The sequence below is a fragment of the Macaca thibetana genome, chromosome 6 (assembly GCF_024542745.1).
Source record: "Macaca thibetana thibetana isolate TM-01 chromosome 6, ASM2454274v1, whole genome shotgun sequence".
NCBI classification, from domain to species: Eukaryota; Metazoa; Chordata; class Mammalia; order Primates; family Cercopithecidae; genus Macaca; species Macaca thibetana.
In genome coordinates, this window is record NC_065583.1 from 53,323,815 (window position 1) to 53,343,360 (window position 19,546).

Sequence of the window (19,546 nt, forward strand, 5' to 3'; positions counted from 1 at the left end):
TACCATGGACTTCTTGGTTAATTCCATAGACCTTAATCCAAAAGAATGATTCTCTAGTATTTCATATTGTGACAGCTTAAACAGAATTTTTTTTAAGGAGAACGTAAGGAGAAATAGGAACATGCATGGAGTGCCAATTTAATTTCAAAGTTTTTCAGTTTCCTGAAGTTTTTGTTTCTAAACATGTAGCACAAAACTAGCTGCACAGGTTTCTACTAAATGTAGAAGCTCTGTTTAAAATAGTCTGACTTAAAATCAAGATGGTGTGGTGTATCCCAATTCCCCTTTATGAAATCCTGGGGTGGGCACTTTGATAAGGCAGTCACCCCCAGAGCAGCTCGCACTGGAGTCCAGCCAGAAGCCTGTTTGCCTTCTAATCAGGAGAAACTCCATGAGCAGAGGAATAAATGGTTTCAAAGATGAGTCTAAAACTAAAAATACATGAGCAGATATCCCTAATTGCACGTATTAATTTGTAAGCTTGTTCTACTAAAATGGGTACCTCTATGCAGCAGGTGCCTGGGTACGACACATCAGGGATTTATTTCAGCAGATTCTAGATTCTTCTGGGCAGCGTTGAGGAATCCAGCTTGTCTCTGATAAAATTGCTGACTTTCTTCCCTTGAATTCATGTAATGCCATTGGATTTTTAACTCAAATATATGGCAGAAATAGGGTGAAATACCCCTTCAGGAAACTAATAAAAGCAACAAGTTAGCAAAAGAAAAAGAATTAGTATAAAACGCAAATTAAAAAGCCACAAACATTTTTTATCTGTCACTACTTGTGTGAATATCTTCAGCCATTCATGTGATTGATGGGGGAATACAGAAGGAAGCATTTCAGACAGATTTCCTCAGGGCTGCTTGTCAGTGGTCAACACTGTTAGTCAATGCATCAGATAGTTTAAACCAGCAAAATTGTAAACCTATTATGTTACTAAACTTACCACCAGTTGGAGAAGAATGAAAGTTCTTTGAAAGTGTCAATGCTGAAAAAAGCTTTCAATTCAAACTAACACTTCAGGGAGTTTCCTGCCAGTTGTCACAGATAATTCACAACATTCTGGTAGATAGAGTGTACAGATGTAGGGAACATTCTCAACTATTTATAAGCATTAGAGTTATTCCAATACAATTATTCAGAATTGGAAATATGTAAATATTAACATTTGCATATGAAGAAAAATTATGTCTTCAAATATGAAGACTTTGTGTTTTAGTATTAGTAACTTCCAGTTGCTTCTATAGCCTGTTCACAATAATTCACACATGTTTTAGTGAGGCTTGAATCAGTTCAAACTATGTGTCAGACAGGAATATATTTATTTAAGTCTATAAATTTTAATCATGATACACATTTATAGAATATAAATATGAGATATCATGGTGCTTGCAAAAATGTTACATATTTTTAAATATTCTTGTAAGTGATATGTTTAAGTGTAATTTATTCAGTTAATTATTTTTGCCTGGTAATTTTTCTTCCTAACACAATGTCTAATGGTATATTCATGGCAGGATCATTTTATTAAATTGTAATCTAATTTAGATTTCCTGTTAGGAGAGAAACACTGCATAGGAATGTCAGATCTAATTATAAAAGCAGATGAGCCTTTGTGGCAGAATTCCAAGTCTCTTGTATATAGAAATAAAATAGCAGTTACAGTTACATCATATGTAGCCAAGTTACTGAAAATTTATTTATTGTATCTGCATTCTTCCCCTGCCCTAAAGGCTAAGAATTTTCACATATTAGATAATCAGCATCTTTTATATTCAGTGATTAAGAAACCTACATTTAGTGGTCTCCTTTAATTCTGAGACTATCAGAATCATGATACAAAAATGTACCTAATAACATCTACCCTTTGAGTAACTTCTATCCTGTACTTAACGAAGTTTGATTTCCTGTCTGGGAGGCCTGTTCACTGAGAGCCCGTGTGCATCCTCCAGATCTCACTGAGCTGCTGCAGATCCCTCGCTTCCCCACTAGGTCCTGTGTCCTCCGCGCACGCCTACTTGCACATGGGCCTGTTTCCCTACGTGGGCTGAAATATATGCTTGTCATATATTAGGTAAACACACACTCTTTGCTCCACATGGAGTCACAAGAATTGAAAGAATTCCATGGAACAGATGTGATTTGTTCCCAGGGTGAAATTTGGATTATAAAAAAAGCCCAAAGAAGTCAAGCCGCGTGCTGTATATCAACCAGACAGTTAAGGCAAAATTATAATCTCCGAAGTTGAAAGCATAATCAGACTTTGATTTTGTAAAAATGATAATAGCAACTGAAAGTATAACCTATAATTATCCTGCTACCAGGTATTTATAGTATAATGTTAGTCATTAAGTGAGTAAAAGCTATGTGCTGGCTGATAGCTGGATGCAAACCTGCCTCAGAAGGCGCAGTCTGCACCCAGTGGGTTCTCAGACATTTTAAACTGAACTAGTTGTTAGTTCAATTGATTTAATTAAATAGTGTTGATTTCCATTGTTTTCATTTAGGGTTTATGCATTTTTTTTTAATGCTTTCTCCTCCTATATAATGAAGGTTTGGGGAATTGCTGGGGGAATGGATACAAATACTTACAGGGATTTTTAAAAATTGATATATCATAAACTTCTCCTTTTTAAAGTGTACAGGTAAATGGGTTTGTAGATTCTCACAAAGGTACGCAGTCATCGATACTACCAGTTTCAGGACATTCTCATCACCTCCAAAAGAAACACGGTATCCAAGAGCGGTCGTTTCCCATTTCTCCCCCACCGACATGCCCTGGCAACTCATTTTCTCTCTATCTCTAAGGATTTGCCTGAGATATAGGCTTTTGAAGTAACCTTCTGTTAAGAGAATAGAAGAGTTATTCACTAGGCAAACTGCAAATATCTGTCCCCAAGGGCTGCAGACATATTTAGAAACAGTACAAACAGAAAAGAGCAAAGCAAGGGTTTTTTAAAGCCACAATTTAGGGGAATTATTTTCATTAATATGCTTTGCAAATCAGTCGTCAGAATAAAATAAAATACCGTGTTAGAGTTATTTCTGCCATAAAATCACAGGCACTTGAGACTCCAGACTTGTTCACATTTTGCTCTTGCCGGCTTCCCCGTGTAAGAGTTTCTTTCTTCATTTCACTAGATGAGAATGAATGCTCCAATCCCAATGCCTGTGGCTCTGCTTCCTGCTACAATACCCTGGGGAGTTACAAGTGCGCCTGCCCCTCAGGTTTCTCCTTCGACCAGTTCTCCAGTGCCTGCCACGACGTGAATGAGTGCTCATCCTCCAAGAACCCCTGCAATTACGGCTGCTCCAACACAGAGGGAGGCTACCTCTGTGGCTGCCCCCCTGGATACTACCGAGTGGGACAAGGGTAAGGCGGCCTTCAGCCTCACCACCCAGAGGAACACATGGTTCCTGAGTGAGTTCAGGCCACCCACCACTGCAGGGGAGAGTACAGTGTCTAAAAACCAAGCCGCAGAACCATTGATTAGAGCTCTTAGGGTATGCAGATAAACAGCAAGAAAGCACACACGGACTGTGCTCAGGGTATAGGATTACTTCCTTTGCGATGAGCATAAAACTTGAATTTGTATGTAAATATCACTCTTTGCTCCTGTTATTAAGGGCGTGAATTGATTCAATCTGACCCAAGGCCAGAGACAAGCAGACGTTTAAAAATCTGGCTCACATGTTGCCATGGATACCTGGGCTGTGAGGTAGAAGTGGAAATGGCCTTGCCACAGGTTCTTCTACAATTTCTGGAAGGTGCTAGCACAGTGATCACTGAGGAAGGAGTTTGTCCCTTTCTTTGCTCAGGTGGATTTTCTGTTGCACAGAGAGAGGATGGTGCCTAGTTTGATGTGGTGCCACTCAGCACAGGCCCGGCCCACAAGACAGGCTTCCCTCCAACTAGGCACACAGTCTCAAGTTCCAAGGGCTGTGGCCTAGGTGCTGGCCATTTGCATCCTTCCAGGAAGGCCGTGGTGCTCAGTGACAAAGAAGATGGGCATTTAGAGGTCAGTCCAGGTTGCCTTCTTTGAAAGAAGCATTGTGCAAGGCAGGGACTAAAAGGAATGGGCCAAGTCTGTCCAACAATAGTGTATGACAATACTTAAAACAAAAGGCTGGGTCTAGACAAAGGTCATTTAGAGCCAATTCATTGACTCACTAACCAAAATAACCAAAATACAAGTTCAGAAATCTCAGTTTTTAAAGCAGGGAGCTTTGTTACAAGCAGCAAATACAGGCTTCAGGCCCCTGAAACAATGGAACCTCTCTTAGTGTTCTCTTTGGAAATTCATACCTTGCTTTTACCTTCTGGAGTTAATTAGGCTCAGTACTTCAGTCTAATTAGGACTGAAAATTGGGGAATCATGGGGCTCACCCTCAGGAGAATTTTGCTGTGTCAAAAGTAAGGGAAAAATTTATCTATTGTGTGTTAAAGAATTATAGGGGATGGTCGCTAATCCCTGTAATCCCAGTACTTTGGGAGTCTGAGGTAAGAGGATCGCTTGAAGGCAGAAGTTGGAGACCAGCCAGGGCAACATAGCAAGACCCTATCTCAACAAAACATTAAAATTAAAAAAAATTAGCTGGATGTGGTGGTGTGTGCCTATTGTCCCTGCTAATTTGGAGGCTGAGGCAGGAGGAGCTCTTGAGCCCAGAAGTTCGAGGCCGCAGTGAGCAAGATCGTGCCACTGTACTCCAGCTTGGGGAACAGAGCAAGACCTTGTCTCTAAAAGAAAAAGAGTTGCAAAGAGTATTAGGGTTTTATGTTTATGAGTTTAGAGTTTGCTCTTTTGGTTTCGTGTTTCTGAAGAATCTGCTCTACCACTGGAAAACTATGGTCAAAGTCAGTGATAAAATCTAACAATACTTTGCTTTTTGCAAATAGCCACTGTGTCTCAGGAATGGGATTTAACAAGGGGCAGTACCTGTCACTGGATACAGAGGTCGATGAGGAAAATGCTCTGTCCCCAGAAGCATGCTACGAGTGCAAAATCAATGGCTATTCTAAGAAAGACAGCAGGCAGAAGAGAAGTATTCATGAACCTGATCCCACTGCTGTGAGTACATCCCACTTTGTGTTGCCACAAAATTTTATCCATATGGAGTCATATAAACAGTGCAGTTCATGTCGTTTTCAGCCTCATTCCAGTTAATCATACCTTGAATTTAATGGATAAATTAATGGACCCAGTATGGAAAAGACAAGTACATTAAAATGATTGAATTATTAGATCAAAACACAAAGCTTGGGGGAAAAAACTGTTTAAGATTCACAGTTTCAGAGCATTTTCTCTTGTTGTCGTTTTTGATTTATGCGGGAGGGTATGTCCATCTGGGAAAGAGCTATTTTTGCATGATTCAAAAAATGAAATTATTTTTAATTTGTTCAGTTCTGTTTTATAAATGCATAGCATACAAGACTGATTTTAATTTTCACTAGGAAAACCAAGTAGGTCTCATATTCTTTGATTTATTTATAAGACAGCTGTTCCTGCATTAAAAACTTTTGTCTTCCAAATCACTTGTATTCTTTAAGGAACTGAAGTTGGAAATTGCCTGCCGCTGATATTTCCTTTCCCTAATGGCATTTTGGCAGTGTTTAAAGGGGTGGGCTGCAAACTACCTGGTTTTGGACATAATTCCCTGGCCCTCCCTATCGATTACCTCTGTTACATAGGGTGTGTTTATTTAACTTCTCTCAGCCTCAGTTTTTTCACCTGTAAAGTGGGACTAATACTTACCTCTGAAGGCTGATGGAAGGGTTAATTGAATTGAAACACGTGAACTGCCTGGAACAATGCCTGACATATATAACCCACGTGTTCAGTTCCTGTCAATGATGAATATCTCATATCTAGAGGCCTTGATGATTTTCCCAAAGATCTGAGACAGCATGAGGTCATCACTCACCACTCTTTGCAGTTAATATGACTAAGAAATTACCCCACCAAAAAACCTAATCAACAACTAGCTGGCTGTGTGAATTGGACAACTTGCTTCAGTTTTATGGGCCTCAGAAACTTTGTCTATATGACCTGACTTCTCTAGCCAAAAAGTTTATGATGCTATTTTATAATAATAGATAAGCCAGTGTTACATTTACCTTAAGTAGACTAAGATACCCAACTGATGTTTAAGTTTGACAGTTGAGATATTCATCAAGTTCCCAAACTACAAATCCAGAAGTTCTGCTTATAAACTTTCCCATTGGGGTACTAGGATATAATCCTGCCTGAACACTGATGGGCACTTCTGGGTCACCATTGCCAAGCTCTTACTTAGCAGGTACCCAATCAAAGCACTGTGGTTTTTATCCTATCTTACTTAAATATCATTTGTACCCCTCCCAACCCTCTGAGCAAAAGTCAGACTTTGTTTATCTGGGCCCTGCCCCACTGGCTTTTACCAAAGATGCTGGTTCAAACTGGAGCCCTGAGAACTCTGCAGATCACTCACTCTGCGTACCTCTGATAGCTCCCAGTAAACTCACTCATCATTCACTTACCTTACAAATCAAAGCCCAGCCTTCAGCCAGAAGATTCCCCTGGGCGCAGTCCCTGCTGATGCCCAACAGCAGTACTTCTCATTTTGACTTCAGAAAAAAAAGAAAAATCATTACCTAAACTTTCTTTTATAAAAATTACTAATTAGCACAATATTTCATAAACTCATCAAAAAATCTTGAAATGTGAACACTCTGTAGGCCCAGTCCTGTAACTTTAATTACCTCATTAAGGCTGAGTGAGAAGTCATAAAGATTTACAGGGCATTCTCGATGGAATTGGCCTTTTCTTCCAACTGACAAAAATGTACAATAGCCCTTTCACAGCCACTGCTGGTAAGGAGAGTGCAGAAAGCGGGAGTGGGAAGCCACAGCCTGTCCTTGTGACCAAAACCCCTGCAGCTGATCTCTTTCTAGTCCTCTGCTTGTGCTGTAGAAGCTTGTCCCAAATCATTTCCTGTTCTTCCTCCAGGTTGAACAGATCAGCCTAGAGAGTGTCGACATGGACAGCCCCGTCAACATGAAGTTCAACCTCTCCCACCTCGGCTCTAAGGAGCACATCCTGGAGCTAAGGCCCGCCATCCAGCCCCTCAACAACCACATCCGTTATGTCATCTCTCAAGGGAATGATGATGGCATCTTCCGCATCCACCAAAGAAATGGGCTCAGCTACTTGCACATGGCCAAGAAGAAGCTCATGCCTGGCACGTACACACTGGAAATCACTAGCGTCCCTCTCTATAAGAAGAAGGAGCTTAAGAAACTGGAAGAGAGCAATGAGGATGACTACCTCCTAGGGGAGCTTGGGGAGGCTCTCAGAATGAGGCTGCAGATTCAGCTCTATTAACCCTTCACAGACTTGGGCCCAGGCTCAAATCCTAGCACAGCCAGTCTGCAAGAAGCATTTGAAAAGTCAAGGACTAATTTTAAAGAGGAAAAATAATAATAACTCTGTTTCTTTCCTCCCTGACTTAGACTTTGAATGTTGACCCTCACAGGGAGGGATAATTTAGACTCTGGTATGGCCAAAGATTTGAGCACAAAGGCAACCGTGGTTACTGTATTTTTTATATAACTTCATTTTAAAATATATTAAAAGAAACCTAAATGTTCAAGATATCAGCATATGGCACTAAATGCACAAAAATAATGTGAGCTTTTTTTTTTTTTCCTGTTAGCAGTCTGTAACACTTTGGGTATTTTGCTATAGTTGCTAATTAAAAAAATATAGATGTTTATTTATTTTTAATGCAGTAATATATGGAGAAATGAACAAACTATGTAAACAAAAAGGGAAACTCACTTGTTTTTCTTTAGATTTATAAATTTGAGCTATTTCTTTTAGAGGTGCTTTTTAAAAATCCAATAGATACAAGAGATGTTTCCTTTGGTTTTCTGCCAGTCATCCAGCTGATACACACCTGATGATTTTAAAGAAAGCCACACAGAGCTGAATGGGCAGTGTAATCAATAATTTAAAAGACATGAATGTCATTAGATCCTTTATAATGTAGATCGAAGCCAAAGCAGCTCATTTGTGACAACATTTCACATCACCAGACACACCAGGCAACAGAAGATGAAGCACAACCACTGTAGCAAAATACCTTGACTGCTTGTGAGACCATTAGCATTGCAGGCCAAACCGTACTGTATTTCCTTCTCATAACCTCAAGGAACCACATGTGCTACCCACAACACCTCATTCTTACCCAGGGTGCGCTGCGTACTCATGGTACTGTAGGCAGCTGAAGAACCGCCGTTCCTTTGAAAGGGAACACCTGGCGTTCTGTAGTGTTTCGTGCTGTCTTAGACAATGGTGCATTTATTATGTTCAAGTTATTTCAGGATTGCCATATGTGCAAACAAATCATGCAGTGCAGCCAAGGAATATATGTTGTTGTTGTTGTTGTTTTAAACCATTTTTTTTTTTAGAATTTTCATTAATACTGTAGTTATACACCATATGCCTCGTTTTATAGCCTATTGTGTATGAAAGATGTTTGTACAATGAATTGATGTTTAGTTTGCTTTAGTCATTTAAAAAGGTATTGTACCAGGACGTGCTATTAAGAGTACGTATCCATTATTCTTCTCAACCCAAGAACCTGTTCCCCTGGACCAGTGACCAAACCTCATATGTGAAATGGCCAAAGCACACGCAGACTCCCGGTTGTTCCTCTCAAACCTGTGCTGACCAAAGACGAGTAACCAGTCATACCCAGTGTTTTGAGGTTTTATTTTTTTTTTTAAACTAAAAAATAAAAGGAACAGTGTAAATTTGTAATCAAGAGTTTGTGAGGAAAAGCTTATGGTTTTTGGTTTTGTTTGTTTTTGTAGGTCTATGTATCAAATATGACACTTTTCTTGCAATAAAGCTTATTTTGGGGTAATTTTCTGGCTGAAAATTTTATGAGACCACAACCCCTGTTGTATTTGTGGGAGGGGCTGGGAGCTTTGCCTGTGGGAACCTGTATTAAAGTAACAGACAGAGAGCCAGACACACAGGAAAATAAAGGAATGCTGGCAAATCTGTGAAGCAAAGTCAACGTGTGTTCAACTGATGATTATGATTTGAAGTTACGTTCAAATAGAAGGACATAAAGTCATTTACTTCTGCATAAATTCTAAACTTCCCGGGACCCATCTTTCTGGAAACTTCAAAGAATTTCTTCACTTCATGCTAATGCCCCCTTAAAGTATCCATGAGGAAGTGAAACGTTTTTTAGAGAATCTTACTTCTTTAAGGTAGAAATTTCCCGAACTCAAGTTTTTAATTTAAGGTAATAGTGGGCATACCCCAGGCCAAAAGGCATCTTCAAAAATAATCCAAACCTTATCTCTTAAAATGATGTATACTTTATTCAGTGGAGAAGTGGATAGATTTAACAAGTATTTAACATGAACTCTCTCTGATACACTGCTAAAACAAGCACAGAAATGTTTCCAAGACTCTTAGAGATTAATTTAATACATGGTTTAAGAATTTATGTGCTTAAATTTTTTATCCAAGGAATAAGTAAACAAGGAAATATTGTGACTGATCTTAATGCTGTTCTTTGCCAATCAGAAATTAGCTGCATGGAGTAAGAAAAGTATTTGCCTCAAGGCATCCTTTAAAACTTAACATGCGTATTCAGTTTCATCTGGCATCTATTACTGGTACAGCATGAGCACTGTAATATGAAATTACCTGGAACCAAATTTGACTCTAGCCTTGAGAGTTGAGCAACAACATTTAGTTTATCTTCAACTTGCTCCTAAAGAAGTTTGAGAATCCACATCCTTTAGGTGCCTTACATAGAAGATCAAAAATTGATGAGGGGTTTACAGAGAATAATGACATAGAAGGAAATGACCACTGCAAGACACTCCCAGGAGGAAATGTCTCAGGTACCTTTGGTAGCTTTGTTGCCATTTTCTTACTGTGAACACTGACACAATCACGATGAATTTGTCTTTCTCATAATGAACTGCTAATGATATTTTCTGCACTATTTTGTCATTCCCATGAATGTCCCATTTGCCCCAGAAACTACTCTGGCTAAGTTATAGAAAATCTTGCAGGAAAGTAAAGTGTGATATAAGCCCAGACACATAAACCAAATCCACTGGGCACATGCGTTAGTTAATAAGCAATAATTTGGTCTTTAGCTGACATGAATTCTTTTTCTACTTGTATTTAAATTTGGAGTTTTAAAAAATGTAGCTCTGTTTAGTACCTTTTGCTTTTGCTACTTACTTGTAGTAGATAAAATGTGGGTATTTTTGTGCGTGAACATTGAATAAAATTCAGGGACAAAATGTTTAGTTACACTAAATTCAAACATCTGCCTTTTTGCATTATTTAGGAATACTAAACAGGATAATTCATACAGTCTTTCTCTTTTAAATACTCTAGGGTTTTATTTTGCATTAATTGCCTTCCTGGTTCACAGAATAAACACTTGGGGTTGAGGATGGGAAATACAACAAAAAATTATAGAGCATCAGTCTACTAGAGTCTTACAAACATTTAAGGAAACAAGGTAATTCATATATCACATTGAAGCATATGAATTTGCTGTTATTTGGCCATGTTTCACCTACAAAATGGCAATTTTATGTGGTTCAATTTAATAGTTCAGAAATACGTTCTTCAAGAATAGACTAGAAATGTGAACATATCCTTTCTCTTCAAAAGACAGTAATCCATTCACTCCTTTCTATGCCATTGTTGGCTCATTTGTACTCCTAATTTACAATAGTCCACAAGAAAATATACGCAATTTATTCAAACAACCACTCTTTTTCAAGCTCTAAAACACTGGAAAGAGTAAATCACACACCTTTGGGACGTCAATGGGATTATGGAAGCTGTTCAAAGACAAAGACAAGTCCATTGGGAAAGGCTGGAATATAGTGTAGTGTTTTGTGTTTTTTTGTTTTTGTTTTTTCTTTTAAAAAGTAAAGGAAAAACTTGAGGAACTTCTTGAGAAGAAAAGATGGAGATTCATTGCCACCCAACAGGAAGTAAGGGTGTCAACCATGTCTGCAATCTCATCCCAGCCTGAATATTGATTCCATTTTTTTTTAAAGACGCTTGCTTTCTCAAATAGATACAAAGCCATGGTTTTCTTGATCAACAGGAAGTACATGTTTCTGATCCCATGTCCTTTAAAATTATTTCAGTGTACAGAGCAGTGGAGTCCTAAAATACAATGTGAAGAAAGTTCTCTGAAAAGGAATTTGAAGAAAAGAGACTTTATTCCAGTGAATAGTTTGCAAACTGGGAAGATAACAGTTTCAGTGTAAAACAAAGGTGTGTTCCAGAAAACCGAAGATTCAGATTTTATAGCGAAAGGTCGTGCCCAGGTTCCCAATCAGATTCATTTATGCAAATGAAGTATTCAAAATTGCTTAGTTCTAACTGGTTGACACAGATGAGTCCTGATTTGTCAAAATAGCTGAGCCCTGATTGGCAGGGGGACAGGTGAGCTCTGATTGGTTGGTTTCCAACTCCCAAACCCGAAGTCTCTGTCAAATGCTTCTTTCAAAGGGTTGATGGCAGCAGGGTTTCTGGCCACAGGTTATTTTGGCACCTATAAGGTATCCTTTCTGTGTCAGATGTTTTGCTAAGCTAAATTAAATGATGGGTGTTCATTAAATGTCTAGATCATTTCCAGGCAAGATGTAATTCCCTGTATGCCCTGGTCGACAGAAAGCATGGATTACCCATGGATTCCCCAAGACTAACTGAAGCGAGTTAAAACAGAACCAGGCAGCTGTGGCTGGGTGAAGGTCATGTACCTTGTGTTCTTAGAAAGATGTAAATGCACCTCCCTGACTATAATCAAGCCAAACCGGTTTCCGTCGTAGGTGCCAAGATAAACTGTGGCCGGACACATGATGCCTACTGGCCCTTTGAAAGGAGCAGCTGACTTCTGGTTTTCAGCTCATCTACCCTGGCCAATCAGGGCTCAGTTGTATTGACCAATCAGGACTCAATTGTGTTGACCAGTCAGAACAAGTTTGAATACTTTATTTGCAAAACTGGTCCTCATTGGGAACCTGAGTAGGACCTTTTGCTATTTCAAATCTGAACCTTCTCTTTGTGCTCTGAAACCACCTTCATGTTACACCAAAAGCTGCATCTTCACAGTTTGCATATTATTACTGGAATAAAGTCTCTCCTCCAAACTCCTTTTCAGAGAATTTTTATTCACATCGTTCAATTCAATTCAATTATTCAGTTCACCCACTCAAGCAGTATTATCTTTTAGTTAAAAAAATAAATTTTCAGCAGACCTGAATTTCAATTCCTTCTCCGTGGACAAGTTACATAACTTTTCTGAGACCTGGTTTCTTTCCTAGGATGATCTTTCCTTACACTGTGGCTGAGAGGGTTGAATGAGATAGTACAGGCAACGCCATTAGCATAGGGCCCAAGCAGATAGCACACATTCAGTAACTGTGAGCTGCTCTTCTTCCTCCTTCTACTAATCTTACTACCATCACTAGTAGAAGAATGAGCTCACATATCCACACAAAGCTCCTTTCTAAGCATGGCCTGGAACTACTGCTGTGTCATGGAATTGTAGGAACACATCCAGATAAATGGCAATCAGGAAAATTTTCTAAGTGGCCTGAACCTTTAGAAGTCCTGGGCCGGGCGCGGTGGCTCACGCCTGTAATCCCAGCACTTTGGGAGGCCGAGGCGGGCGGATCACAAGGTCAGGAGATCGAGACCACGGTGAAACCCCGTCTCTACTAAAAATACAAAAAATTAGCCGGGCGCGGTTGTGGGCGCCTATAGTCCCAGCTACTCGGGAGGCTGAGGCAGGAGAATGGCGTGAACCCGGGAGGCGGAGCTTGCAGTGAGCCGAGATCGCGCCACTGCACTCCAGCCTGGGCGACAGAGCGAGACTCCGTCTCAAAAAAAAAAAAAAAAAAAGAAGTCCTGACGTGGTCATGAGCGTTTATCGTCTCTACATCACTCTGCCCTTAACAGAATTGTAGGCATGATAGGTCAAGCTACAAATGCAGCGGGAGCCCTCCCATCTATAGACCCCCAGGAAACGAACCAATAAGGAGAATATGGGCATCTGATCATCCCTTTGAGATGATTTAGTGTCGTTCAATGTTAGCACTAGAAAGGCTTTAGAGGGCCAGCACAGTGGCTCATGACTGTAATCCCAGCACTTGGGAGGTCAACACGGGTGGATCACTTGAGGCCAGGTATTCAAGACCAGCCTGGCCAACATGTGAAACCTCATCTTTACTAAAAATACAGAAAATAGCCGGGAATGGTGGCGGGTGCCTGTAATCCTAACTACTCAGGAGGCTGAGGCAAGAGCATCGCTTGAAGCTGGGAAGCGGAGGTTGCAGTGAGCTGAGATCACACCACTGCACTCCAGCCTGGGCAACAGAGTGAGTAAGACTCCATCTCAAAAGAAAAAAAGAAAGGCCTTTAGAAATCCAATCCTGTTTATAGGTTTACAAATGGGGAAAGTAAGGCCCAGAGTTGTAACACAGTTCATTGCAAAGCTAGTTTCTATCGAGGTGAGACAAGAATCCTGGTTGCCTAGTTGCGGTGTGGTTCTATTCATATTTCCACTACATGGTAAGCCTATTTGGATCTCTTTTAAACCCTAAGATATAGGCCAGTTCCCATGGTTTTGGCTCATCTTGAATCCAAAAATATTTTTCAAGCACGATTCAAGCACTGCTTTTTGTTTTGTCTCTCCCGCTGTCTGTGTAACTGCTCCCAATCTCTTATAAACCAGAGATTTGTGTATGCACTGAAATGCCAAGATATTGGCTGCTACATAGTAGGCCCCACCCCAATCCTGTACTTCTGTAAATACATATTAGAGCCCTGGCTCTCAAAGGGTTAAATGTTTTATTTAAACCAGACCTTCAAAACTTTAAAAACACATACACATTTGTTTTACTAAGAATGCTTAAGGAAAGTACACTAGTTGCTTGTGTTGCTTGTCATTTTTTTTTCCTTTTCCTGAGAGCCTAAAAAAGATATTACTAGATTAAGTTGGCTTACTTTTGAAATAGCCAAGAACCAACGGCTCCCATTAGTCACCCCCATTAGGGCTGCAGCTTATATGTCAGGATGTAGTATAGACATTTTCCAGAAGAAAACAGGAAAAATGCTTTACATGATTTTTAGAGCAAGCTATAGGGAAAGTTAACATTAATAGCCTTTGCCAGACAACTACTGCTTTATGTGTGAGTTCCATTAATGAAATAACAGTAGAAGCTGTGAATGGTCAGTTGCTAATAATCTGTCAAAAAAAAAAAAAAAAAAAGCAGGCTTTTGGTATGCTTAAGTTGCCTGGGTTTCTACCCTAAGGCCACCCCCTTCCTCCCACACTACCTGACCTCAGCTTCCCTACACTGATGGAACCTGCTCCTGTAGGAGTGGATTTAGAGCCTCAGGCTTGTGCATTTGTGATCTTCAGGCCTAAAGCAGGGTCCTAAGACCCATGACCATGTACTAGAACTTGGGACTTCACCCTGTTATGAGCCTGTGTCTTAGTCATTCTGGTAAACTTCACAGAGCCAAGGACAGAAAATAATAAATGAATGAAGGGAGGGAGAGGATTTTGACTCTCTTCACAGTGAAGACTTATGGACCAACACAGGAAATTGGACCTTGTCCAAGGAGCGGGTGGTATCAGAGTCATGATTTTACTGGAAACCCTCAGAACAGGTTTCTGGAGATCATCCTGGAGGTATCTTCCTGTCTTCTAGAAGGACTTTCTTGATTTATTCTGCTTTTCTCCACCTTTCTAGAGAACCCCTTAGGTCTCCCCCAAGGTGAGAGAAGATTGAAGAGGCTGTTGAAGCAAGCTGGCTGCAATCTTGACTTGTCCCATGAGGATATCCTTGATCCAAACCTGGACCGAGGTTCATACTGCTTCTGTAGAATTCTGGGTTTGGGAAGTGGTACAGTAATTTCTCTTCCAAGAGACATTACACAGTTCTTATTTCTGGAACAACTTGATTAAATGAGAATCTGTTGGGTATTACCCAGACCTAAATGATTTTCCCTCCAAAACCTTACAAATAATCAAAGAAACAAGCAAGACAGCCAGCCACAAAGAAACAAGATAACCACATGTTGTAAGATAGTGTGTGCTTAAGGGCCATAGTGGATGTCTCAGACAAATGACCCCAGACTCTTGGAAAATGGAGTGGTCAGTGAAATGCAGAGTGATGGGAGATTTCCTGGAAATGCTGGGGCTTGAGCTGGATCTTGTAGAATGAGGCAGTTTGGGATACATGGCAGAGAGTAAGAACGAATTTCCCAAAAGATAGAACAACATGAACAAAATGTTGTAAGTCATAATGTGAATGGTATATTGGAACACAAAGAAGAGTTAAATCCGTGGGCCTGCTGGGTGCAGTGGCTCACACCTGTAATCCCAGCACTTTGGGATAACAAGGTGGGTGGATCACTTGAGGCCAGGAGTTCCAGACCAGCCCGGCCAACATTGCAAAATGCATCTCTAATAAAAATACAAAAATTAGCCAAGCATGCTTGCACACGCCTGTAATCCCAGCTATTCAGGAGGCTGAGGCAGGAGAATCACTTGAACCTGGGAGGCAGAGGTTGCAGTGAGCCAAGATGGTACCACCGCACTCCAACCTGGACAACAGAGCCAGACCCTATCTCAAAAAACAAAACAAAACCCATGGGCCTTAACTGATGGCACCATGAAGGAAAAAGATGATTAGGAAGGGTGGGGCCCAGGTATGAATGTCGCTGAAGGACATTCTAAGCCATTTAGACTTTATCCTGTAGTCCATAGCTAATGAGGAATCATTGGTGTATGGTTGAGAATAGATTAAGGAAAGACGGTCTAGAACCAAGACCTGGCAACTTCCCACATCTAGAAGAACAGAAGGAGATTTGTCACAACATCTGAGAGAGAGAGAAAGTAAAGAAGTAGTAGTAAAATCAGAAGACAGGGGTGATGTCAAGGACGCCTAGATAGAAAGATGTATTAGTCTGTTCTTGCATTGCTGTAAAGAAATACCTGAGACTGAGAAATTTATAAAGAAAAGAGGTTCAATTGGTTTATGGTTCTGCAGGCTGTATAGGATGCATAGCAGCTTCTGGGGAGGACCCAGGAAACTTTCAATCATGGCAGAAGGGATAGCAAGCATGTGTTACATGGCCAGAGCAGAGCAGGAGGAAGAGAGAGAGGAGGGGAGGTGCCACACCTTTTTTTTTTTTTTTGAGACAGAGTCTCACTCTGTTGCCCAGGCCAGAGCACAGTGGTGTGATCTCGGCTCACTACAACCTCTGCCTCCCAAGTTCAAGTGATCCTCCTGCCTCAGCCTCCCAAGTAGCTGGGATTACAGGCATGTGCCACTGTACCTGGCTAATTTTTGTATTTTTAGTAGAAATGGGGTTTCACCATGTTGATCAGGCCACACGCTTTTAAATAACCAGATCTCCTGAGAACTCTATCACGAGAACAGCAGGAGGGGGATGGTGCTAAACCATTAGAAACCACCCCCATGGATCCAGTCACCTCCCCCCAGGCCCCACCTTCAGCATTGGGGATTATGTTTCAACATGAGATTTGGGTGGGGACACAGATCCAAACCACATCAGAAGGTATTTGAGAAAAACATCTTCAAAATTTTTTGCTAGTAAGATGAAATCTTCTCCTTTCCCAACCATATCTGTTTCTCACACCCTCCAATCTTCACCTTCCTTCACTTTAGTCACTTTGTTGCAAGCAATGACAGAACAGTGTACATGATTCTTGCCCATAAATTAAAATGAGAGGTAGCATGGGAGAGAAGGAAAAGAGGGTAGTCTTTGGGGCAAAAAAACCATAGGGTTTGTATCTTGGATGCCACTCAATTGCTGTGTGGTATTAGTCAAGTTATGTTCAGTTTTAAGTATTTTTTTAAACAACATACCACCAGTTTTGCTTTGGGTAACTACTCACCACCATTACATAAAGTCATACTAGGACTTAAGAGTTTCTGCTCTCCTGGGTTGGATTTCTTTATCCCTGTAATTTGAATTTTGAGCAGAATAATACAAGAGCAGATAACAGATCTTGCATTCATCCAAGCAGCACCCTAATCAAACTATGAGTCAGTTCTTGCCATCTAGACCCCAGAAGCTGACCCATTCCATCTTCTTTCTAAGCCTGATTTTCCAGTTTTTACAAAATTATCTGAGCTATCCCACATCCTTGGAATCAATTACTTTTATTGTCAAAATAAGTTGTTGCTTACATCCAAAAAACTCTAAACAATATCTATCCTACATTAGGATTGTTTTGAGGTTTAGAAATATAGGATACTCTGGCCAGGTGTGGTGGTTCATGCCTGTAATCCCAGCACTTTGGGAGGCCAAGAAGGGAAGATTACCTGTGGTCAGGAGTTCGAGACCAGCCTGGGCCACATGGAGAAACCTCGTCTTTTCTAAAAATACAAAATTAGCCTGGCATGGTGGCGCATGCCTGTAATCCCAGCTACTCAGGAGGCTGAGGCAGGAGAATTGCTTGAACGCAGGAGGCGGAGGTTGTGGTGAGCCGAGATCACACCATTGCACTCCAGCCTGGGCAACAGGAACAAAACTATGTCTAAAAAATAATAATAATAATAATTAAAAGAAAAAAACAGGAAATATGGAATACTCCCACCCTCCCACCACGGGACCTAGAATATAGTGTCATAGACTGCTAGCTTCTCTATTGATGTCACGAAGTAGCCCTGAATTTTCCCCAGTCCCTTCTCCTGTGTCCCCTATTACTGTGAATAACTAAGCCAGGATGGTTCTGCAGTTCACAAGAATTTTGTCGCCTTTATTTATTATTTCTTGCATCCTCCCCAACTCTAGTTTGGGAAGGATGGAGTTAGGTAAGGCTGTGCTAGACTTAGTCCCAGGAGAAGTAACCCAGAGGCTGGCCTCTTGTTTCCTGAGCCCTCTTGTTTCCTGAGCCCTTGCTGGAGAAAGCTGGCCTGTTCTGCCAGGGAGTTTGCTCTTTGCATTTCACAAAGGACCTAGGAACGCCAAGAGAGGAACCACTCATGAGCCCCAAGGATTATGCCCAACAGTCCCAAGAAGGGTCAAAATAGCCCAGCTAAGCAAGAGAAAAAGAAATCAAATGCTGTAGCTTTATGTCAGCCACTTGAATTAGGTGGGTTTCTTTCCATGCTGTCATCCTTTGCTCTTCCTGCAATACCCTGCTAAACCATTCCATGGGCTGGTTGAGTACATGCATGTGAAGCTTTATGTGGAATAAATAATTACACAAGACATTTTTGGAAGAATAAATGCATTTGGCCTAAGAAAACCAATTCACATCTTAAAGAGCCATCTTCTCCAAATGCCAGTTCTGTCAGCTAACTTTCTCCAGCAACCTGGCAGTTTAATTCTTCACCCTTGTCTCCTTGGCCACACTACACACAAATGGTTTTCAGAGTAGGGAAAAAAATGTTTTCCGGTGTCTGTTTTAAATTTGTTTTTATCTACTTTATGTGTCTAACTTTGTCCTCATATTTGTTTTACAGCAAAAACAAAATAGAGGAAAGATATCAACTATGTCCCCAAAAGTTTATACAAGTTCCTTTTTGCTGTTGATAATAAAAGCAATTCTGTTTTATAGCATAGATCCTGTCCATAAACTACAAACATCCACTTCCCTCTCTTCCTTCAAATCTCTTTTGAGGGCTGATGAAGGGATAGCCAGTGACATTGTGAGGGTCCCTCAGGGTCCTTCTCATAGCAGGCATTTCTATGCAGTCTATCTGTGGGACCACAGAGGCTGTGAGGAATCTAATCGCCCACTCACTCTTTGAAGGAGGGAAATGAAAACACACTTTGATCAGAGAGAGCCAGGATGAGGAGATGTTTCCCTTAGCCCAGTCCTGATTCCATCTGTTAGCTGCTCCTCCCTTACAAGCCCTAAAACAAGTCACGCCTCCTCACGTAACATATATACCTGAGTACGAGACAATCTCAAGTATTTTCCCAATTGAGACTATTAAAAAGAGAAAGAAAGTGAGTTTGGGGCTGAATTAAAACTATAAATTTTATAAATTGTATGAAATAACTTTTTACTTTCCATGTATCAATATAATTCCACAGTTATTTGAAAATTACATCATATCTAAAATAATATGATTTAAAAGGTTTTATTTTTCTATATTCATATTTTATAAGCCAATTTTATTTAAATTCCTTGCATGCATCTTTGACTGATGCATGTTCTGCACTTTTTACACCATTTAACACAGATTTCCAAACATGCTATTTCCACTGTTTACTAAATTGCCTGATATACAGCCCTTTTCTAGTGAGGCTGTACTGCAGTTTTTTCAAGCTACAAGTGCTCATTTGCATAGCATTAGGACAGTTGATTATTCTCATTTATCTTATAGATTCAATATCTTCACAAAGAAACCACTCACCATATTGGCTTTTTAAAATGATCATTATAAAGCTTCTATAAAAGATGATCTGAGACTTGCAATTTTGATATTGTACTGTGGGAATAATGA

The 19,546-nt window shown here is 40.4% G+C and overlaps 2 protein-coding genes across 2 annotated transcripts in view; one reads left to right on the plus strand and one right to left on the minus strand.

Annotated features, from left to right (window-relative positions):
* The window catches only part of FBN2 (fibrillin 2), a 270,516-nt gene extending 261,606 nt beyond the window's left edge, over positions 1 to 8,910 (plus strand). Inside the window, exons 63-65 of the mRNA XM_050795748.1 lie at positions 3,145 to 3,376; positions 4,901 to 5,072; positions 6,990 to 8,910. Coding sequence (XP_050651705.1) covers positions 3,145 to 3,376; positions 4,901 to 5,072; positions 6,990 to 7,364 — 779 coding nt within the window. The 3' untranslated portion in view covers positions 7,365 to 8,910. The remainder of the gene's footprint in view (positions 1 to 3,144; positions 3,377 to 4,900; positions 5,073 to 6,989) is intronic.
* Positions 1 to 19,546, minus strand: part of ISOC1 (isochorismatase domain containing 1) — a 1,173,170-nt gene that overhangs the window by 829,597 nt on the left and 324,027 nt on the right. The window lies entirely within an intron of this gene.